We start from the raw sequence: 24542 nt of genomic DNA, 5'->3' as shown, positions 1-24542 counted from the left end.
TGGAGCATGTTACAATGTGTGGAAGCCAGTGTTGGGCATAGGGTTTCTGAACAGCATCCTTCTCCTCCAACACCATACCAAGCAATCTCAAAGAATCCTGGGTTCTGCCTCTCCTCAAGAAGCAAACCCTAGACCCCGCTATTCCCACTAATTACAGGCCCATCACCACAGTGCCATTCCTGCTGAAGATAATAGACAGAGTAGCATACCTACAAATGCAGCAATATCTTGAAACTCACAAACTCCTAGGTGCCGGCCAATCCGGATTCAGACCGCAGCACGGCACAGAGACAGCCTTAATTGATCTTAAAACCCAGATCAATGAGATCAACGACAAAGGAAACACCGCCATGCTACTCCTCCTCGATCTATCGGCGGCCTTCGACCTGGTAGATCACACGGTCCTGTGCGAAGACCTGGCCTCAGCTGCCTACTTTTCAAAAGAGGCCATAGCCTGGATCCAATCATTTTTGGACAATCGACCTATGAGAGTCTTCTCATCTCTAGCCTCAGCAGACCCCATCAAAATAACCTGCAGTGTACCACAGGGCTCCTGCGTCTCCCCAACCCTCTACAACATCTTTACCAAGCCCCTATTTGACAAGTTGGACAGACTGAGTGTTACATACACCAACTATGCAGACGACACCCAGAACCTCATACCCCTTTCGGGCAACTTCAATTCAGATACGACATTGGTAAACAAAATATACCTCATCATTCAGGCATGGATGGCCACACAAGGACTATGTCTGAATGATGAGAAAACCGAAATCCTGCTCCTCGGCTCTAACGCCAACCCAAAAAAACTCAGCTCCGACTACAAGGCATTCAACATTGATGGCAACACCATCACAGTTGCCAAAACTGTGAAAACTCTTGGTTTCCACCTTGACTCAGCCTTGTCACTAAAAAAACAAGTAAACTCACTAGCATCCTCTACCGCCTACACATGCAAGCTTATCAGGGCAAGCAGAGGATTCCTCACTCAAGCCAGCTGCATCATCATCGCCAATGCCCTAATACTTTCCAGACTTGATTATTGTAATGCCATGTACCTAGGAACCAACAATTACATAATCAACAAACTTCAAACACTGCAAAACAATGCACTTAGAACAGCCCTTAACCTACCTTCCAAGGAACACATTTCTAACAAAAGAAGAGAACACAAATGGCTCAAAATCTGTGACCGCATATCACTCAAAACGGCATCACTCACCTTCAAATGCCTAAACAACGCAGCCCCCGTAACTCGCAACCAGAATTGTAAAAAGAATCTCCACCCGCCCCACCAGATCCATTAACTCTTACTGCCTACAGGTACCCAAATTCAAACAAAAGAAAACGGGCGGTAGCAGCTTCCCTGTCATGGCAGTACAACATTGGAATGCTCTCCCACTCAACATTAGAACAGACCAATCCTACCACAGCTTCAGACAAAATACTCTCACCTGGTTACGATCCAACGACCCCCATGACTGATCCGAGCACTCCCACACCAACAGACCTTAGCCAACCTGACCCACACCAACAGACCTTAGACAACCTGACTGTACATATGTACATTCCCTTAATGACCAGCCGAAATGTAACCTACTGTATGTATATATGTATATATGCCATTTCACCAGATTCTACGAAATGCAATGTTTCTGCCTTATACTCAATTGTGCCTTACCTTGTAAGTAAGTTTTTATGCATTCTTATCTTCCTGTTCTCTGTTGCGCCCTGTTACCTCTGGGTTTTGCGCGCCATACTAAATGAATAAATAAACTAACAAACAAATTTTGTATTTGTCTGGAAACAGGCACTGCCACCCAGGTATTACAGCGCTCGACCAAAAAAATACTGTTGTAGAACACAGACTTATTGCTCTGTATATGGAAACCTAAAACAGAAACGTTTTCACTTTTCCATAATTTGGCTCCAATAACAGTACAGGATTTGCCAAGTGCTCTGCATATTTTGAATATCTTTAGAGAGATAGTATAGGAGGATGAGATGAAGTGTGTAGCTTTACTCTTTATTTGATGCAGTTAGAGGCATAACCAAAAATTAGAAGTTTAAAGGCAACTCTAGATTTAATCAGGAGGCATTGTAACCCGCAAAGGGTAGGTAAAACAGAACTCTGACCATCTCTACAGGAGTTGGTAACAATATGAGCAGTTGCATTTTGGAGAATGTGTAGATGTTGGAAAGTGCAATCAGCAGCTCCAGCGTATAATGCATTAGAATAATGTAACTTGGCTCCTATGATAGAATAGGGCAGATGAGATGAGCTTAGTGCTCAGTGGACACTGTGATGAATCCTGCAGAGTCATCACTGATCCCCAGCCTAAAGTCTCCTCCCAAGTGGCCAGGGGAAGGCAGCCGCTACCTGACTGTGACCCTGGGGGTGGCATTCTCGAGGGAGGATCACATGGGAGGAGATGGCTGTCAGGGAGAATTGGTGACTCGCTTAGGAGAGATGTGGTATTTGTACTTTTGTGAGGATGAAGATCCTATAATTCCCAAATACCTAATGGCATGATGCTACTGCGCAAAACCAACCCATGGTACAGCCCAACAGGTAGCATCAGTGAAACCACCCAAACAGAATAACCTTTCAACTTTGGGAATATATGGGTCACGGGTGGTACCCCCTGACTGCAATAGTTCTGTCTTAGGTAAAAATCCTAAACTTAAGGTTATTGCGCATGATGTTCATATGACATCTTCTGTTTCGTCTAACCATCAGTTGAAACAAAATAACTTGGGGAAATCTAAAAACATTATGGACTTCAATGTCCAGAATGCCTATTCTACTGGGATGAGGAAGAGAAGTGAAGAGTTAATGAGGATCAATGGTGATGTAAAGCAGACCATGCAGTCTAGTTGTTTGTATTCTTATCAGATGAGCAGGACATTTAAACTGAAAACCCAGCCGCAGGTGAAGGGCCGGCAAGAGAAGCAGAAGTAGAAGTGAAGGCCACGGAAGAGTTTGCAGTTGGAGTAGAAGTCGCAGGGTGCACCGAGGTCCTGCTTGCATCGAGACCACCCTGCAGCAACATGAGACAACACAGAGACGCTGAAAGAAGTTGGTGAGTCAACCTAAAGAGAGAGGTAAACCCAGGGCGCTCCATAAGGGACAATTACAATTCAGAGACAATTGTGAATACCAGCCAAGAAGAAAAGAAGGGGAAAAAGGGTGCACTTCTCCTCACATGGGGCATCAGTTTGGGGAAACCTGGAACCCGCATTGCCACCATCCAAGAGCCTATTAAGAAGAGATAGAAGGACAAAGGGTGCAATTCTCCTCACATGAGATATCAGTTTGGGAAAACCTGGAACCTGCATTGCCACCAGCCAAAAGACTATAAAGAAGAGAAAGAAGGGCAGAAAGGGTGTGGTTCTCCTCACAAGGGATACCAGTCTGTGGAAACTTGGAACCCACATTGCCAGAAGCAAACAAACAGACAACCATTGTACATTTCTCCTCCTATAAGATGTTGGTGGGGAGAAACATTGCCACATGCAGAGAAACCATTGACAGTTGTGTGTAGTTAAAATCATTCCTGGCAGGCAAGTAAACCAGGAAAAGAACAGTTGCTTTCAAGAAGAGAACTTTGTTGTCATAAAAAGAGTTGTGTATGAAGTTGAAATCATTCCTGGCAGGGGACCAGACCAGGAAAGAAGCAGTTGCCTTCAAGGAGAAAACTCTGTTGTTCTAAAGAGTACTGAGGAAAGAAGATATTTGCCTTACCATTATTTTATCCCCCTGAAAAACTATTGTGCATCAAGAGACATTTGCTGTGCTGTCCTGACAAATGTATTCTATGGAAAGGATGGTTGTGACATCAATCTAAGTAATCATTTTTGAATCTTGGAAATAATACTTTGTGAAATAGACATTTTCTGTGCTGTCCTGACGAAAGTATTCTATAGAAATGAGGTTCGTGATATCAATCTAAGTAAATTGGGAAGAATCTTTGTGGAAGAAACAGGTGCTTTGGTTTTTAACAAGGTTTTGTGAAAGAGACATTTCCTTTACCCATTTGAAGGAAGTGTTGGATGAAAGAGACATCTGTCATTGAACTGAATAGAGCATTGTTGAAACAGAACTCTTTCAAAGGTCTTCTTGAATTGATTCAGGGGAAGGGAATCAAACCATGGTCATAAGGATTGCTTTGCTGGAAATTTAAGTTTGAACTTTTGCACACTTCGGTTAAACTAAAAACAGACATATTTACCTTTGGCACTTTGATTGTATGTATTACTGTGAGGATCAGATACATTTGGACAAAAGGTCATCTTTCTTTAGCTTTTAGTTTGCTAGGTAGGAACCTTCAGATTAGGATAGAGACAGATAGGCATTCATACCAACCCCTTTTAATTTTAATAAATATGTCAACGTTGAGAAAACTACAACTTTGTGTCCATCTCTCATTTCTGACCCCTTACACCACCCATGGCTTAAACACCAAGTAGTAATTACAGGAGCTGATAACCAGATTATTAAGTGGAATCATTGATAGGGAAGAGTCAAGAAGCATCCCAGGGTTTTCACTTTCATTTGAGTTTCAATATTATTGTCTAGGAATGGATTTCACAATAAAGGTGTTGCATGACTAACAAAATAACAGTTTTGTCTTGCTTAAGACCAAGCAAATTTTCTGCCATCCATTTGTCAATTTGAGTAAATACAGATTGTATCTGAGAAAGTTGTAGTTCCCATTCAATTTAAACATGATTTGGGTGTCATCTGCATAATTCTGGAATATAGCACCCAATTCAATTAAGATATCATGAAAAGGCTTATTATAAATATTAAACATCAAGGGGGACATATATGAGCTTTGTGGGACTTCATATGTTACCGGGGTGGGATTAGAGATACAATTGTCTAATTTGACTCTCAAAGTTCCTTTTGTCAAAAATTCTGAAATTCAGTCTAAGCTATTTTTAGAAGCTATGATTCTTTTCCACATGTCTTAATAGTATATTAGGATACAGGATGTTGAAAGCTGCTTACAAATCCAGCATCAATAATTAGGCAATATGACCTTAGTCTACAATCAGAGAAGAGAGTGCTTGCTATCCAAGAGGATAAGTTCAGTCCCTCTGTGAGGGCAAAATCCTGATTGGTGATCGCCTAACAAAGAATGCTCTTCAAGGAATATTTGATGCTGCTGAGCAGCGACTTCGCCTAGTATTTTCAGCAGGAAAGTTCGTGATAGGGCAGTAGTCAGTGCAAGTATTAGGGTCCAAAGAAGATTTCTTTTCAAAAGAGGTGTATTCCAAGCGTATTTTAATATGGTTGGGGCAATACACTGAGGAAGTTGTACATTTACATGTACATTTAGTAATGAAAGGACTTATAACTTCTGCACAGTCTTTTATAATAAAAAAGGACAAATCTCTCCAAGGTAGGTAGTAGATAGGAGAGAAATGACAACATTTATAATTTCTAGAAAAGAAAAATGTTTGTGTTGGAAAGAAGATCCCTACAACAGTCAGGTAAAATTATTCAGGTAAGCTTTATTCATAGTTCATTACAGGATCTTATAGCAAACCTCTGGACCCCATCAGCCAGGCTAACTTCTACCAACTGACTAGTCCTAGAACCTTTACATTGCATTCACACCCATAAATTCCGCCACAGCACACCAACATTCTCTCAGCTCATCATACACATTCATACATTGCAAGCACTTCACAACACATCTCCCTCCCTACACACACACACACAAAACCACAAAAGGATACACATAGGGAACACACTAAAGCCATCTTTTTAAGGAGAGATGCAACTCACACAAAATGGTTGGAGAGCGTCCCCCCAACATGCTCTGCATCCGTACATGGAGAGCGTCCCCCCCGTCTCTACATTTGCTGGCTCCCATGCAGCACTCTTCAAACATATTGGGATGTGCCTACATCCCTAATTTGGTACGGAATACATTCTACTCACTCTCTCTCTTCTCTAACGGAAGGCGCGACCTCCAATCCTTGTGGGACACCACATGCACAAATACTCTGGGAAGGCGCGACCCTCCAATCCTCACCATACCAACACACACACACACATGGAAAGCGCTACACTTCAACCTTGTGCTACACCATACACCCAAACACTCTTGGAAGGCGCTAACCTCTGACCTTGTGGGACACCATACACCCACACACTCCTGGAAGGCGCTACCCTCCAATCTTGTGGGACACCATACACCCACCATACCCACATACTTACACTGGGAAGGCGCGACCCCACAATCCTTGTGGAAATCGTTTCCATCCACTCACTCATGCCTACATACTTCTCAACAGGCTTTATTAAAATACATTAACTCTTTTCTTATTAAACTTTAAAATTGAGTAGCTAAGAGTCCATGCTGATTATCAGCTCTAACCTGAAAATCCTCAAAAGATTAATTCTAGCCTACAACTCAGGCTCTCAAACTACTTCAGACACACCCTTGCCCCTTAAATAAAATGTCAACAAATACTAAAAGTCCATGGCGCGCTGCACCTCTAACCTGGAAAATCTAGAAGAAAGTTAGTCCCTGTAAGTATACCGTATGCTCACGGTAACAAAAACTTCCATTGCTCTGATGCACACAGAGAGGTTCTTGACACCTCTACATGTCACCTCTTGCCCCATCTGACACTACTCATACTGGATACTTAAACACAGGTAACACCCAAATATTACCACATGACACACGTTTTGAAAAGGATACACATACCACATTGTGCCATCTGCTTCCCCAACAATGCACAATGAAAAGAAAAACAATGTCATGACCGCGGCCCGTATGAACTCACTTTTGGACATGGAGACACGTCATCTGGAGTCAATTTGAACGTCTCATCCAGCACGTTACCTGACCTCTCACCACTAGATCAGGGCTCGTATATCCCAATGCTTCATACGCCACATGCTGCCTAAACTGCGCCCCAAGGATATGTGTCTCGTCGGCTGCCAAAGGGCTCACCAAGCACATATGCCACTGCTTCATACTCCACAGGCCGCCTGAACGGTGCATCAAGGATCTGGTCCACGTCAGCTACCGAGCTGCTCAGCAAGTACTTATTCCATATTTAATTTCAGTTTTCCCTTATCTTTTTTGTCAGAAGGGTATGCTACGCTCGGATGCTGTACCCTTCACAACATTGAAATCAACTTCTTCTTTTTGTATCTAGGCCACATCACTTACGTCATTTGGTCCTTTCTTCTGACCCTAATCACAGCAACTGCGCAGCACTCGCAGTTCATCATTAGAGAACGCTGACAACACAGCACTCCACTCCTTCACCATCTCACCCAGCGAACTCCCTGACGTCACCATAACCTTCTCACCTACGAAGCACACCGGAGGTCCCTGTCATCAACAGTTGCTCACTCACTTCCAGGCACAGTTAGACAAGGTGGGTGACGAAGGCCATGTCTCTGTGCTAAATACTCCCCTTGCAAGGCCTGCACACATAACATTAACATTGTTAAATGCCTCCTGCTAGCATGAGGCCACCTTGGGGTTGGTAACCCTGTACCTCTGCATATTTCACTTCATGCTCATGCCATTGTAAGCGCGTCTCATACCCCATCTTGGGTCCACCCTGGACAGCACCTCTGCTCCTTTTTCTCAAATCAGTCAATATTACAGCAGGATCCCTTTCCTTTAATGTATCCTGGCCCTTGGCTGGGGAAGAGTGTTCATTATTTTCGTCTGGTACTTTTCACCCACCATTTCTTTCTCTCTGCCCTGGGGTGTTCTTTTGTCTTGAAGCACCCGCACTTCTCTACCCATGAGCTAGTGGTGGGCTAGGCTCCTCAATTCTTCACTAGAATCACCAACTTGACAGCACCATTATGATTGCAGTTCCATCTTTTTTTCTCCTCCGTGGGTTCTACACTAGGGCTTCCCTTCCCCCTCTCTTCTGGGAGGAGGCCTGGGCTTTGCGCTGGTGATTAACTTCCCCCATCATTTTCCCCAGGGTGATGGGACTTACTTCTCTTGGGGGCAGTGATTTGTCTCCTTCTCTTCTGCTCTCCCCTCAGCATACAGTTACAGCGTTTCCTGTTTTCTTTTTCTTTGCTCGCAGGTTCTTTTTCACTGCTTAGAAGAAATCTTCGTCGTCATTGTTGGAAAGCAACACTCAGGTAAGCTTTATGCATAGTTAATTACAGGATCCTATAGAGAACCACTGGGTCCCATCACCCAGGCTAACTAACTTCTACCAACTGACTAGTCCTAGAACCTTCACATAGCATTCAAACCCAAACATTCTGCCACAGCACACCAACATTCTCTCAGATCATCATACCCATGCATACATTGCAAGTACTTCACAACAGTTTGAAAGTAAATTCTTCCAGTGATGACCATAGTCTGACTCAACTGTGACCCTGATGGTAAAGGGCACATGTCATTAGCAATAGTTGTTGGGGGGATGGTATTGAGAGAACATAGGGCTGTTCTTTCCCTTATGTGTTTCGATTTTTCTAGGGAATGCTATTTGGATATCATTGCAACATTTTACTGAAGGTTGAATGGAAGAGACATTTTACGTGGGCTGTTTTAATCATCAAGTATTGGGAAATTGTTTTTTGTAGAATTTTCTGAATTATTGATCTGGTTTGCATAATATTCACACTTGGTTTTCATGATGGCTGTCTTATAGTCTTATAGAATTGTCTAGCGAGTTTTAAATGTACGTTATTTTCCTCATTGGGTTTCTTCTCCAGCTACGCTCATGCTGGATGAGAACTATTCTGAAAGACTCCAGCACAGGTGAGTACAAGGTAAGTGCCAAGTGTTACCATGGCTTTAGCTATAATCATTTTAGATTTATAATGTCGACAAGATAGGTGAGACAGGAATTAAACAGGTCAACAAATCAATTCCAATGTCCAAGAACTGAGTGTTTACAATTTCTGGCTCTAATTATTTATATTTGATAACCTTATTCGAATCGGTGCAGGCTCCTTGCCGGAAAGGTAATAAAAACCCTTGCTATGAGTTGGATCTGTTGCTAAAACATGATAATCAAGGTCAGTATGTGTTTTCATCAGAGACTGTGCTTGTGTGTCATGTATAATCAAAATCCCCTTGAGAACACAAACATCTTTTTTATAGTATTTAAAATAGTTTCTAATAGTGTTTTGTTAAACGTGATATCGCATTGAGGTGGATGATAGACTATAAGACATTTGTGTCACTGGTTTCTTTTATTTAAAGGAATTGCCAAAGCCTCGCAACCAGGAATAACCGGGGTAAAAGAGGAGTGTATCTTAATAGATTTTCTAATAATGAGGGCAATGCCTCCACCACTGCCATGTAATCCATTAGTAGCATATGCAGTGTAGCCTTCAGGTACCATGGCTCAAATTGCCAGCCCAGAATAGTCTTTAAGCCACGTTTCCAATATGGCTAAACAGTCCAATCATGTTGATTAATGAAATCAAATATCTCAAGTGAGTGACTAGGGACTGATCGGGCATCGAGCAGTACCCATATGCATGCATTAGAAACTGTGGCCCTCATTACAACTCAGGCGTTAAGGGTTAACGCCACCGTTAACCCTTAACGCCTGATTCTGATTTTAACGCCTGCTTTTAGCAGGCGTTAAAATCCATGGCGCTAATCCGCCATGATGCTAATTACGCCACCATAATTTACAGTGGCGTAATTAGCGCCTTCCCCACTCCCATTATGCCCTATGGGGCAAAAATGGGAATGGGGAAGGGAAAATGGGAAATGGGGATTTACCGCCCCACTCACCTTGGAATGGGGTGGTAAATCGGCCATCCACCATGGTGTAAATATAGTTTACACCATGGTGGTATAGTTGGTGTACTTAGCACCAAGGTTGTAATGACCTTGGGCCTCATTACGACCCAGGCGTTAAGGGTTAACGCCGTCGTTAACCCTTAACGCCTATTCTGATTTTAACGGCTGCTCTTAGCAGCCGTTAAAATCCATGGCGCTAACCTGCCATGATGCTAATTACGCCACCGTAATTTACGGTGGCGTAATTAGCGCCTTCCCCACTCCCATTATGCCCTATAGGGCAAAAATGGGAATGGGGAAGGGAAAATGGGAAATGGGGATTTACCGCCCCACTCACCTTGGAATGGGGCGGTAAATCCGCCATCCACCATGGTGTAAACATAGTTTACACCATGGTGGTAAAGTTGGCGCAATTAGCGCCTGGGTCGTTATGACCCCCCTTGAGTGTGTTTTAAGAGGTCTCTTGTGGGGAGATTGGGTGGCTTGTCAGAGGTCTTAAACGGCCTGTTGTATAAATGGAAGGTACCTATGGGCTGTGGTAAGTTTTTTATAGAGCTTCAATAAAGATGGGAAGGCTGTACATTTAAATTGCTATCAGATGTTTGCACTCACCTTTAGGAGGGTGCCTGCTTGTGGCCAAAGCAAAAGACTATTTATTGATATTTAAAGTAAGCAACCACTTTGACGCCCCCACTTTGACGATCTAATAGAGCCTTGCTATGCCTGAGGGGTGAGGGAGGATGACACACAAACGTACTGTTGGTGGAAGATGGAAAAACATAGATTAAGTTATGCGTCTTTAGTGTTTTGCGAAACTGGAGGATGTTTGGCCATTCCAAACCTGCAGTTGGATAGGTTTCCAGATGGTGGGGCATAGTGGGAGAAGGACAGTTTGCAGGCCTTCTCTTTGCATTCTAGCTTTAACTCCATCCTTTTGATGAATTTGCTACAGAAAGTGCAAGAGCTCCCAGCGGTATAAAGATTAGTCACCAGATCTTTTGGTGTGCCATTCAAGACTGCTGTGTAGCTGATGCAAACAGTTTTAATAGGATCCTGGTGGGGAGGGGGAGTCAGTGTAGTTCGCACAGGGACAGAGGGAGATGTGGTCGAAATTCTGAGGGATAATAACGAGGTGGGTTTGTGGCATGGTGGACAGATTGATGGAGGCCAGGTGCATAGTTGGGAGCCAAGTTAAAAGGGTGTTTCGCCCGTCAATGTGGGAGATTACGAGAGCCAGAACCTTAGTGCAGAAGTGGTTTTGCGGAATGTAGCGATCTGTAGCCAGGCCAGTTGGGCTTTCTTGGCTATGTACTTTTGGAAAGAAGTGTTGTTGTGTACAATTAAGCATAGGGATTTGGCTGAGTCTCACCACTGTGAGGTGAAGCCTTCAAGTTGCATATCATCAAGCCACAATTTGAATGTGCTGTTATTTGACAAGGAGACAGATGAGGACACATTCTTGGTGGGGGTTCAGCTTAAGGCAGGCGTTTACATGGTGGATAGCCACTCACAGGTGGGTGATGTCCAGGGGTCTTTGACTTTTAGGTACAGGTGGGTGTTTTTGACTTATTGATGAATGGCTATATCTGTGTCTTTTAGGAACATTATCAAATGTTCTATATAGTAGTTCAAGTTGGTTGGGGAGAAGATGGAGCCTTGGGGGATCCCACATGTGTCTGGGAGTCACTTGGATCTGAACAGACCCATCTGTATGGCTTGGCGCCTTCTGAATAGGTAGGAAGAAAGCCATTTTAGTATGGTCCTTCTCTAAAAACGATGATTTGTACATACACATGATCAAAGATTAAATGGGAGATGAGATAAGTGGTTCTCTGGGCACACATCATGACCATTCAAGAGACTGATGTCCCATGACTAACATGTATAAATTATACACTATGGCTTTGGGAAACACTTGATAAACATGTACAAAATATTTTCGCTGGGGAACGTTCTTGACCAGCGGTGGAGCGATATTTCAGTTCCATCCCAGACCCTGAAATGTACAATCAGTATGTTGTTTTATTTGGCCAAGGCCCCCATGAAGAAATAGGCAGAGCCTTCAAGACACAGGTTGAGAAAGTAATGGATATGGTTGGACCTTCATTATACATATTACTAAGGACGTCCCTGTGGTTGCAACTCTGCTAAGAGTATGCTTTCAAAATGACTGAGTCTATCCTGTAATGCAATGCTGGTGCATATGCCAAGTATAGCCCAGGCAGGCTGTACCGAAGCATACAAGTCTTCCTGGTTATGTCCTTTACAGAGCTCTGAGGCAAACAGCTGCTTAATTGATGAAGGTACTGTTTAAAAACGTTTGCAAATAAGTGCGTTTATTTCTCTGTCTCAAGCAGGCCGAGACCTATGTGAAGAGTATTTTGGAGGTGTGGTCTCTGTGGTGGGAGGAGAGATTCTCCTAGTCATTTGCACTATCAGATGCCCCAGTGTCAGTCCAGGTGAGGATGATGGAATTTTTCAAATGGTACTAGACTGAGGCAGAATCATTTACATAAGGAAACATGATCTGGGAACTCCTGGAGTGCATAAGGGTAAGGAGAACAAATCCCTCGCCATGACCATAATATTTTAAATTCTCCTTCCAAGAAGCCCTTAAGGAGAGGTTGTCCGTATTTGCTTAGGAAGGAAAGAATGTTTGTATGCTGCAAACATTTAAAAATGAGAGACTCTCTACTGACCTTCCTCACACTTCCTCCTCCTACATTTTACACTCTGCCTACTCTACCATCATCTCCTGCCTCTATCTCCCACTTTAGTCACACTAATACTGACGAGGTGCTATCTCTTTTGATGAATGTTAACCCCTCGTGCGCCCATCATACCCTCTTGCTCCATAGCTAGTCAAGCGTATTGCCCCTTTAGTGACTTCTCACCAAGCTGAACTCTTCAACAAGTCCTTCGACGCCGCTTGCTTTGCCTTTCCCTCTGTTTTCAAAATAGCCATGGTCATCCCTCTCCCAAAAAAGCAAGGAGCTGACCTGAACCTATCAGCTAACTTTTCCCCTGTGTCTCTCCTTCTGCACTACTCTAAAGTGTTTGAAAGGGTTGTGTTGAACCGCCTTACCAATTTCGTAGACATCCACATTCTTTGAGACCCCCCATGATCAAGTTTCCGCTCCTGTCACTCCACAGAAACTGCTCTCATGAATGTGTCCAACTTCATTGCCTCTGCTAAGCACTCCAACTATTCTCTATCCTAATTTTCTTTGAATTGTCTGCTGCTTTGACACTGTCGATCACTCTGATCTCCTTAATACTCTCTTTCTTCTTGAGATTCATGATCGAGCCCTTTCATGGATTTAATCCTATCTTGCACCTCGCAAATTCTCTGTCCTCTGAAGCAACAACACCTCTCAACTCACTCCTCTAACGGTTGGTGTTCCACAAGGCTCTGTCTTGGGTCCGCTCCTCTTTACACTGTACACCTCTGCTCTTGGGGCAGGTTCTCGTACCAACTCTTCGCAGAAGACACCCAAATCTTCTTCTCTTTTCCTGAACTCGCCTCTGATCTCTCTATCAAAATTTCAAACTGTCTCTCTGCCATTAAACATTCGATGGCTTCCCACTCACTGATGTCAAACACTACCCAAACAGAGCTGCTCTTCTTCCCTGCCAAAAGCTCTCTCTCATCTCTCCCTCTGCCTATCCAGTTCCCACCTGACACTATCCCCTCCTCTTCTTCAGCTTGAATCTTCAGCGAAATTTATGACCCTTCTCACACCTGCTCTACTTACATCTCCAAAACTGGAACAGCAGATCGCCTCAATCTCCTAAATATTAGGAAAATCTGGCACCTCCTTCCTTTCAACACCACCAAGACTGTCTTAACGACTCTTGTATTCTCCAAACTGGACTACTGGACCAGCATCCTCTTAGATTCCCACAACTATGCTTTCTGTCTTCTAGACAAGATCATTAACTTTGCTACCAGGACTCTCTTTGAACTCCATCACTTCACACATACTTCCTCGTACCATCACCAGGCTGGATGGCTGACGATGCAAAACAGGGCTAGATTTAAACTTCTTCTCTTCGTTCACAACTTTATCAAGGTAAGGCACCACTGTATCTATCCTCCTAAATCCAACTCTACAAGCTCTCTCATAATCCCTGCTCTGCCTCCTCGACTACCCTTGTGGCTGCTCGTCCTCTCTGTGCTTCCTCTCGTTGCTGCTCTTTCTCTCTTCTTGCACCACTTGCATGGAATTCTCTTCCATCGAATGTCCAAAAAACATTCCACATGGATTTGCTCAAAACCAAACTAAAAGCCTACCTCATCGCCTCCAAGTTACCCACTTAACTTACCGCTCATCTGCTTGCTAGCTAACATTTTCCCTTTGCCTCTAACCTGCCTCTGTCCCTCACTTCCTTTGCCTCTACTCTAACACTTCACCCATCATGGTCATACCCCGAGCACAGCTGGCCTTACTGCACTTACAAATTTCCAATGTTCATTGTCCTTACTACTTATGTGTTGTCCCTGGCGACTGTTGTATTTACCCCCGTCCACAACCTGGTCAGAATGTCCCTCAAAATCGCCCCATTGTAAAAATCTCACTGCCTCCCGTCAAATCTGATTTCTTATCTACTGTACGTTCTTTTGTGATCAAAAGGGCGTTGCTCCTCTTATATATAAATAAATACATATAAAATAAATAAATGTTCTTGTATTTATTTATTTAAATTCTTGATAGAGCACCACATTGCCCGCAGGCCTCGAGGCGCATACAAAAACAAGACACGACAAACAGACGAAACAAGCAGAGAGGCCAGAAACACAGTGAGCTAAGCAGGACTTAAGGAGCAGTGAAGAGATGGGTCTTCAGTTTCTTTTTAAAGTCAGCCATGGTGGTGGAGGATTTAAGATGCAAAGGAAGAGAATACTAACAAGCTGGGGCGGTGACGTTGAAGTTGGTTTAGCCAAATTCAGCCAGACAAAAGCGAGGCTGGCAAAGCCTGGCTTGTTCAATTGATCTGAGAAGTCGCCCTGGGACATATCGTTCAATACGTTCTGCAAGATAGCTGGGTGCAGTGGCATTAAGACATTTAAACATAAGCGAGAGAATCTTGAAAGAGACCCTATGCTTAACAGGGAGCCAATGTAGGTTCTTTCGGGACTCAGTGGCGGAGTGCCGCCTTGACAAGCCATTATATTAATCCACCCCAGTCATATGAAAGGGTGATTAGGCATAATAAAGAATACTTCAATAGCAACTCAAAGATGACTATGGTCATCTTAAATGGAAGGTGCTCAAAACAGCATATTTCCATCACCCTTTCTCAGCCCCATGCCCTTCTCTAAACATGAGTAGCTATCCGAACATGGAACATAAGGCCCTGTTGGGATGCACATACAGCATCCCAACAAGGAAAAGAGGTTCACGTTGCGTAGGTTTTAGCAAGCTGTATGTGGCTTGTTTAAAACACGGTCATGTTGTAGTTAGTGTGTGTTCTATGTAAATTGGAGATTTGATATAGGTGTTACTTTGCAGCTAGTGTGAATACATTTTAGTTTGCATCATGTACCAACATATCGAGCAACAATGTAATCGCAAATGTCATCATGTGGGGTACAACTTTCTAGTGCATGGAAGTGGGTTGAGGTAAACTTGTGAAGTAGATGCATAGGTACTTAGGCTAAATGTGTGGTTAAATTGCTATGGTCTCAAGAGTTCTGCCATCTTTAAATAAAAAGTCTACTCAAAGATTGCAGGCTCATCATAGTTAGAGCCTTATGCTGCAGAGTTTCTGATTTGCAGCAGTTGAGTGCCCTTCCCTCTGCAAGTGTTTTGGATGATGAAGGCCATGTGAGGTGGAAGAAGCAGAGCACTATGGGCAGATGGCGATAGCAGGCCAAATGATTGCTGGAGGCAAGAATGGAATGAACTGCAATTAGGTTTGCTTTATGGTTAGATGGATGTGTAGATGTGAGGGACAAACTTCCTGGGAACACGAAGGGCTCATTACAAGTTGTCTGGTGCAGAATTAATGTGCTGGTATTAACGTATACTGGCACGTTTCTGCACCAGCCAACTACAAGTGTGCCAGTCAGGTGGCGGAATGACCTCCAGCTAAGAGCTGGAGATCATTCTGACACCTTACCGGCCAAAATCGGCGGTATAAGAGGTGCCGGTAACACCGGCACCAATAATATCGGCAAAATCCATTGGGACTCCATGGAATGGGGATTAACACTGTCATTCGGCACTCGTAATCCGGTGGACATTGCACCGAACCGAGTGCCAGTAACAGTAAATCCATTCACCGCCTATCCTGGCCGATTTAATGCCAGGATACCGGCAATGTTGTAATGAGCCCCAAAGCCTTGTTATTGAATGACCAATGGTTCTGGTTAGGTTGTGAGAATCAGATTGGGGTTAGTCAATAAATACATGAAATGGATGCTCAAGGGCAGATCTTGACCAGTGTTTTATGATTCCATTTGGGTTCTTAGGAAGATAAGTAGGATACGAGCTAGGGATGCCATATGATTTAAGCTGGAAGTCGCAAGAAGTGTTGAAAAGGAATGCTGAAGGAGCAGTTCGGTGCACCAGCTGGTCCGGGATAATGAGGAGACCATTAACCGCAAGGTACGGTGACGCACTATACCGGGATAAGTGTCCTAGGAGGCAATCCATTCCTGTTTCTGGGTACAAGCACATATCCTCACTAGGACAGCCCACATGGAACTCTGACATGTCCAGTCCTGAGCGTCACCACCGATCTGGAAGAGGAACCCCAGGTAGGTGTGACGATAGGAGACCGTGCATTTACTTTTATGGTTGACAACTAAATCTTGCATCAAGGAAGGTAAGTTTCCCCTGTCAGGAAGAATGATGAACAAGCAGGGATTCTCTGGGGCTATTCTATTGGTTCAATATATTGAAGATCTCCCTATTACAGTAGGTATCAGCTCCTTTGTTGTATTGAGCAGATACCCCAGTGAATCTTTTGGGCAGAGATCTCCTGAGCAAGTTGACTATTATGATCTCGTTCTCGGAGGAAGCTATAGTATGCTCAACACCAGGTTTGTATCCCGCTAGGACAATAGTGCTCATGCAAGCATGTTATAGTGACAGCGCAGTGTGTCTGTACATCCAGACATGTTCCTTTACACAGTAAAGATAGCGCTAGTATGGGTGCTTGGGATTTGAGATAAAGCACTGAGCGTGTCTGCTGAGTTTTGTATTTCAACCAGCTGTCTCCAGGCACTAGAAGCAGTGATTATGAAGAAGGACAAGGTTATTCTTTTAGGCACAGACAAGGAAGGAGGCATGGCGCATCGTGGACAGAGATTTTAGCACACAAGGTTACCGCAGGGGTATTGTGAGTCCCCTAGTATCTTTAATAGGGTGGTACAAATTGATTTAGGGAACTTACACGTTCCAAGCACAGTGATCCAGTATTTGGATGATTTGTTAATGTGTAGCATCACGGAGGAGCAGTGTGAAAAAGACTCAATAACGCTTCTCACTCTGCTCACCGACAAGCAGTACAAGGTGGACAAAGTGAAATTGCAGTATTGTCAGTAAACGCTAGTGTACCTAGGGGAAGTAATATCGCCGGCAGGAAGGAAAGTAATGCCAGAGAGAGCAGTCGCACTGAGAAACAACGCACATTCAGTTACCGTTAAGCAAATGCAACAATTGCTAGGGTACTGTAACTATTGTAGGTCATGGATCTCTGACTCCTCTAGCTACATGAGACCCCTATAACAAGGACTCAAGGAAGCATAAAAAGTGAAGAGTTCAACTTGCTGGACAGAAGAAATTATCACATGTTTCCAGGAGCTTAAAGCTGTGATCAGTAATGCTCCAGTTTTAGCAACACCGGATTATAAGAAACAATTTTTCTTATTTTCGCACTTAATTGCACAAGTGATGAAAGCTGACCTCAAGCAACGAACATCTATGGGTCACAAACCCTTGGCCTATTTTAGCAGACTCTTAGATCCAGCTTAGCAGCAGCAGCTTTTGAAATCCAGAAATCTTCGACCATTGCTATGGGCTGCCCAGGAACCATATACGAGGAGCATGCTGTTTTTGCAATCTGGGAAAAATCTAAATCAACCCATACTACGCAGAGATAGGGATAGGAAAGAAGGAAGTTGTAAAATGATTGGAAAAAGCATAGGGAGAGTTGAGTAGCAGGAGCAGCAGGAGCAAATGCATTGTAGGTGAGTACTGCAGTGTGGAGAGACAGCACGGTAATTGGTAAGCTAGCATACTCAAAGGTGCAGCAGGGAGGACGGTAAAAGCAAAGGCTCATAGGCAATGAGGCAAAGAAGCTGGTCAACGACTGATCTTTGCCCTTTACTGTTCTGCCCTTAACTGAGATGCCCCTGGCTGGGCACCCCTAGAGAGTACAGAAGTGATGTCACATGCTCTCATCAGCTGATCGCCTAGTCCATTAGTAGGTCGTTCCTGATTTAGTCCCTGGTGTTGCTGGGATGAGGCGATTTCTTACCGATTGGTGTTCCCAGAGGAGTCTCTTGATGGGGACAAGCAAGTGGGTCAAGACAAAGCAATGTGCAAAAGGACAATGCAGTATGAAATGGGGCTCCCATTAGAATGGGGTAGATACAGTAGGAGAATGGGAAGTAGAGGGTGAGGGAATTAGGACACAACTGTGGCTGACAGGACGAGTAAGAGACATTCACACATGTTGAGGTTGACCTAGCTCAGCACCACTTTTTTCATACCAATAACACTGCAAAGTAGGTCAGGTGATTACATAGACACATGGTGTGGTTTGGCTGGTGCACAGTTCTACAGCCGTCAGTGCTCCAATTGCCAGGACCGTTGCCTAAAGCGGGGCATAAAAAGACAGAAAACCTCAGTAATTGAAAAACAGTGCAATAAAATAGATACCCTTTATCTCGGCAAACATGCTAATAACTTCTAGTCATTTACTTCACAAAGAAACCAAGAATGTCGGTAAATAAAGTCACAGTCATATTTAGAGTTTCAGACAATTATAACCATATTTGGCTCTTTTTCTTTGTACAATTAACTCCATGCCCTCTACCTCATCATGAATTTGAGGTGGTTTGACCCCCTGAATAGTAACTCTTAAAAACATTTTGAAATTTTATTTTAAGTGTTCAAATATTTTAGCCCCGCCTAACCCCAAGGGAGTGGCATAAGAACCTCCCACAACCCAGAATCCTCCTGTGTGTTTCTTGTCTCATTGGATAGGAACTCTTTGGGGCATACCGTGCTTGCCCTGTTGCTTATTATTATTGATGTTTCCAGAAGATGAGGATACAATGGGCCTCATCACGAGTTGGGCGGTATCCCGACTGGTATTACCGCCCGATCAAGGGTTGGGCGGTAAACGGAATTTCCCATTCGCAATTGCTCCCGAAAATTGCAATCTTTCTGGCACGTTTACCCCCAGCTCGGAGCTGGGGGTAAACACGCCATACTCATGTTTGGGTGGACCCTTAAATGTGGCGGTAATAGCATTACCAATGCATTTAAGGGCTACCGCCCAACTTGTGATGATGCTCATTGTATCCAGGGAGATTTTGGATGATAGTCTCCATGGTATAGTGTCTCGAGCAATGGCTCTGTGGTATATCCACCTGCTCTCTCCCCTTACTTGGCTTGGGCTGAGATAGTAGCATTGTTTTGTGTTACTCTGAAATTATTTTAGTCCTAGTTTGAATCCAAAGGCTGCTATTTCAATGTCTACCAGCCCCTTGTGGACTTAAGAGTGGGTGGATCGATAAATGGATGCCAGTCACATGTTTGCTTGTGGATCCGATCTGGTGACCAGGGTTAGATACATGTTTGGTGCATATGAAGGAATCTCCTATTGTTACGCTCACCTGGCTCCCACAGGGGTGTCGTGCGGAATTGGACAGCCACGGTCTCCACCAACGTGATGCGTAGTGCAGAGATGACTGACTGGACTGGCCCACCTAGCTTCATCTGCTTGACCCGTAGAAGTAGTCTCCTAAAGACGGGGAAAGGGAATTAGCCACCCGTGGATTTGAGTATTAACACCTCACTGCGTCCCCACCTATCACTTCTGACATTCCCTTTCACAAAGCTCACCTTATAGTTTTGTATGATGAGCTCTCCATCCTGCGAAGAATGCAGGGGCGTGTTGATGGCCAGTTACTTCACTGGCTTGAGGATATTGGAAGAGTTCTGGACAAATCTTGGCTCCAAACCTCCGGGCCAAGCCTTGAAGGCGGATTTGATAGCTAATAGCTCCTTATCGGTAACCGCATAGTTTAACTCGGGTGCGGAGAACTTTCTGGACCAAAATGCTACTGGGTGAAGTTGACCGGTTTCAGTATCCTCCTGGGACAGGACAGCTCCCATGGCTAAACTGGATGTGTCGGTTTCAACTATGTATGGGAGTTCAGGACGAGGATGCTTTAATGCAGGTGCAGGCGTGAATTTCGCTTTCAGTTCTTGGAAGGCATTCTCAGCTTCTTCAGTCCAGAGGAAGCGTTTGTTTTTTTGCAAGAGCGCTGTGATAGGGTGTACAACGTGCGAGAAATCCGGAATGAATCTGCGATAGAAATTAGCAAATCCGAGCATGCTTTGTACTCCTTTAACTGAACTGGGTGATGGCCATTTGAGAATTGCGTCCACCTTTCGAGAGTCCATTCGAACTCCTTTTGGAGTCAGGATAAATCCAAGAAATTCAACTTCTGTAGTATGGAAAACGCATTTTTCCAATTTTGCATATAATTTGTGCTGGCGTAGTTTCTCACGGACTGCACGAACGTGCTTCACATGGTCAGATTCTGAAGAGGAGTACACTAGAATATCGTCTATGTATACGACAACACAGACGTCAATGAGTTCACGCAGGACATCGTTCATAAAATACTGGAAGGCTGCTGGTGCATTGCACAACCCGAAGGGCATCACCTGGTATTCGAATAACCCGTACTTAGTGCGAAAAGCAGTCTTCCATTCGTCGCCTTTCTTTACACATACCAGATGGTATGCCCCTCCGAGATCTAATGTAGTGTAGATGCAAGCGTCCTTTACTTGGTCTAGTAATTCTGGGATCAGAGGTAATCAGTATCGGTTCTTAACCGTGATCTGATTTAAGGCGCGGTAGTCTATGCACGTTCTGAGGTCACCTTCTTTTTTTGGCACGAAGAACAAAGCTGAAGATGCAGGGTACTTGGATGGAGGAATGAAGCTATTGGCAAGGTATTGGTCCAAGTATTGTCGTAGGTGAAGATTCTCGGGTTCCGTAAGTGCGTAGATCCTACTACATGGAGGTTGTGCACCAGGTATGAGATCAATTTGACAATCGTATGATCTGTGAAGTGGTAAGGTGTTTGCCTGTTCTTTTTGGAAAACATCCTGGAATTCTTGATATTCATGCGGTAACTGCACAACTGGAGTAGCGACTTTGGCCAGGTCCTGGTTCAAGGTTTTTATTGGGTAACAAGTATGTGCACAATCCGGGAAGGTTATTCTCTTCTCTCTCCAATCAATACAAGGATTATGTGTTTGCAACCAAGGTATCCCCAGTATTATTTGGAACTGCAGGGCTTTGATTAAATCAAACACAATAGTCTCTCGATGCCCATCCTGACCCAATAATGTCATCTCTGCGGTGGAATGAGTTACAGGCCCAAAGGCAATTTCAATTCCATCGACTGTGGTGATGACATCCGAAGTGGTCTTTGTGCAGAGAGGTAGATTCATCCTAGAAGCCAATTCGTGGTCCACATAGTTTCCTATGGCCCCGCTATCAATGTATGCCCTAACTGCGTGCAAACATGATGGCTGCCTTCGATCTATAAGGACCATTGGTATGATGAAATGCGAGGTCTGAGAATCCTTCTTCAAGCTCGGCAAGCGGACCTCTACGCTTGTCCGGCGTGGTCGTTTCCCGAGTCAGGCTACATATGGCTTTTATCAGCAGCTCCTACCACCTTCTTGGGTGCTTTTACAGGGCAATCACGTAGAAAATGTCCCGAAGTTCCACAGTATAGACATAATTGCATTTGCCGCCTTTTTTCTCTTTCCTTCTGTGTCAAGGGTCCTTTAACTCCTCAGATTTGCATGGGTTCTGAGGCATCTGTTCCTTTGGGGGTAGCGTTGGGTTTAACCAACACCCGGTTCTCGAACTTGGCTCGATCAGCCTTTCGATTCTGAAGTTTGTGATCTAACTGGGCCACTAAGTCTATATATTCAGCACAGTCTTGAGGTGGGATTACAACTTGAGCCAAAACATCTTTGAGTTCTCCTCGAAGTCCCTGATGAAACAACGTAATCCGTTTTTCCTCGGGCCATCCAGTTTCCACCACCAACCTATTAAAGGTTGCTATGTAGGTTAGAAGGTCTTGGTTACCCTGTCGTAGGGACGAAAGTTTGTTATCCAGGGCCCGTCCTTGAGAGTGCCGGGCAAAAAGTCTTTCCATGCTCGTTTGAAAACCCTGAAAATCCCGAAGAATAGGGTCATCCTGATTGACTAGTGGGATTGACCAATCCGCTGCAGTGCCGCTGAGATATGATAATACGAAGGCTACTTTGGCTTGATCGTTTGGAAAGGCTCCAGGTCTCCATAAAAAGTGAAAATGGCATTGGTTCATGAACACGGCAAATCTTTTCGGGTCCCCCGCAAAGCGTTCTGGCGGGGCTAAAGGGATATTGCCTGGTAAAATCACTTGCACAGGGTTGCTTGGTGAAACAGGGTTTGGAATCCCACCCGAGTCCCGGTAGGGGTGTTTGCCCTACTTGGTTTTGCAGTAATTGTCTAGCAAGATCATCAGTGCGTTCCTTCGAAACAATCAACTCTCTCCTGAGTGTATTAGTTTCTTGGCGAGCGGCATGTACTTCAGCCCTAAGTTCCCCTAATAATTGGGCCAGTTGGTCAGTTTCTGAGGTCTCCATGACACCCGGGTGAGAATTTGTAGGAAGGCTTCGCGTTCTGTTACGCTCACCTGGCTCCCACAGGAGTGTCGTGCGGAACTGGACAGCCACGGTCTCCACCAACGTGATGCGTAGTGCAGAGATGACTGACTGGACTGGCCCACCTAGCATCGTCTGCTTGACCCGTAGAAGTAGTCTCCTAAAGACGGGGAAAGGGAATTAGCCACCCATGGATTTGAATATTAACACCTCACTACGTCCCCACTTATCACTTCTGACATTCCCTTTCACAAAGCTCACCTTATAGTTTTGTATGATGGGCTCTCCATCCTGCGAAGAATGCAGGGACGCGATGATGGCCAGTTATTTCACTCGCTTGAGGATATTGGAAGAGTTCTGGACAAATCTTGGCTCCAAACCTCCGGGTGAAAGGCCGTAAGTATATACTTCTAATGTTCAAAATGTCAGATTAATCACTCTTGTCCAATTCCTTGTTTCTTTTGCAGCTTAGACCCAAAAGATGATCATCTTGTGGCAGCTGAAAGCGTTCAGGTCAGAGTCTGTGTTTTGTAACACTGTCCGGTAAATGATGCCAAGGTTTAACTCGCTGCTTTCTCTTTTCTTGCAGGTGCAGCGTAGGAAGATTTGGTGTGCTGGTGGATATTACCTCCTACGGTAAAATCAGGTAAGCATATGGTGGCAAGAGATTGTCCTTGTTTGTTCCCTTGGCTCACCTTGTTGTTTTCTTGTCCCCCTTAGGTGCTGGAATGCGGCAACCAGGTGATGGAGACAGCACCGGATCGTAGAGATGCTGCGAGGAACGGTGAGTATGGCGCAGCGCTGCTGCTGGCGATGCGATGCGTTTAAAATGAAGTCTGTTTCTGGTTCGAAGATGCGCTGAATTCCGAAAGCCGAAAAGGTAAGAAATCCAGTAAATTTCTTGTTCTAACCTTTCTTCTTCTTTCCCTTCTTTCTAGGCGCTCTGGACTCAAGGAGGGCGTGGCAGGATGCTGGATGTTTACTGCAGACACGGTGAGCGTTACGCTGCTGCATGCAGAATAACGCGAAGCATGTGCTGCTCTTCGGGCGTGGTTTAAATAGCCTTCAAAGTAGTCCCAGGTAAGTATTCCTCCACAGCCACACCCGAGTAACAAAATAGTCCCTAAGATAAAATAGTCCCTTGAAGCCTCACATGGGCTTGGATGCTTGGATCCCTTGCAGCATGGTCTGCATCAGGTAAGTTTTAACATATGAGCCTGGCGCCATAGGCGCCAGGACTGATGTCCCATATGAGCCTGGCGCCATAGGCGCCAGGACTGTACCCAGATAGCCCCTAACAGGGGTTGCTGGGTTTGCTCCAGGTAACATGATGCCTGCTTCTGGGGTTGATGGACTTGGTCTGGATGCTCGGGGGTAGGCATCATGACACCTATTTGCCATATGGACACCATCAAACACTGCATCAGCACCATACCAACCCCCGCAGTACCATGGAGAAATGCAATGCGATCAACATGTTCTTCACAGACTAATTTGACAAGGTCTGTTGCCACATTAATGACAACCTACCCACCATAGACACCTATACCATATCATGCCACAAGAGGATAACAATTCAAGATCCCAACCCTGAAAGAACTCACAAACATGCTTGCATCACCCAAGCGCACCTCCTATGAGGAGAAAGTCATCCAAGCCTTAACCAGGAAGAACACCACAGGAATGGTCTCACTACTCTGCTCCACACTATCAATGCCTCACTCATTCAAGGCATCTTTAAAAACTGGGCAGAGCCTATCTCTACCAAAGAAACCCACACACGACCCAAGCGACCTAGCAAACTGCCCCCCATCACCCATCTACCTTTCATTGGAAAGATCATCAAGAAGAC

At 44.5% G+C, this 24542-nt stretch overlaps 1 protein-coding gene across 2 annotated transcripts in view; it reads right to left on the bottom strand.

The window, feature by feature from the left end:
• The window catches only part of ADGRG5 (adhesion G protein-coupled receptor G5), a 651384-nt gene that overhangs the window by 164654 nt on the left and 462188 nt on the right, over positions 1-24542 (bottom strand). For both annotated transcript variants that reach the window (XM_069654199.1, XM_069654209.1), the window contains one exon: positions 18496-18599. In XM_069654199.1, coding sequence (XP_069510300.1) covers positions 18496-18599 — 104 coding nt within the window. The remainder of the gene's footprint in view (positions 1-18495; positions 18600-24542) is intronic.

The sequence above is a fragment of the Ambystoma mexicanum genome, chromosome 1p (genome assembly GCF_040938575.1).
Source record: "Ambystoma mexicanum isolate Mex_15411 chromosome 1p, UKY_AmexF1_1, whole genome shotgun sequence".
Classification (NCBI taxonomy): domain Eukaryota; kingdom Metazoa; phylum Chordata; class Amphibia; order Caudata; family Ambystomatidae; genus Ambystoma; species Ambystoma mexicanum.
Note: the sequence above shows the minus strand (reverse complement) of the source record. Positions and strands in the feature narration are given on the sequence as shown.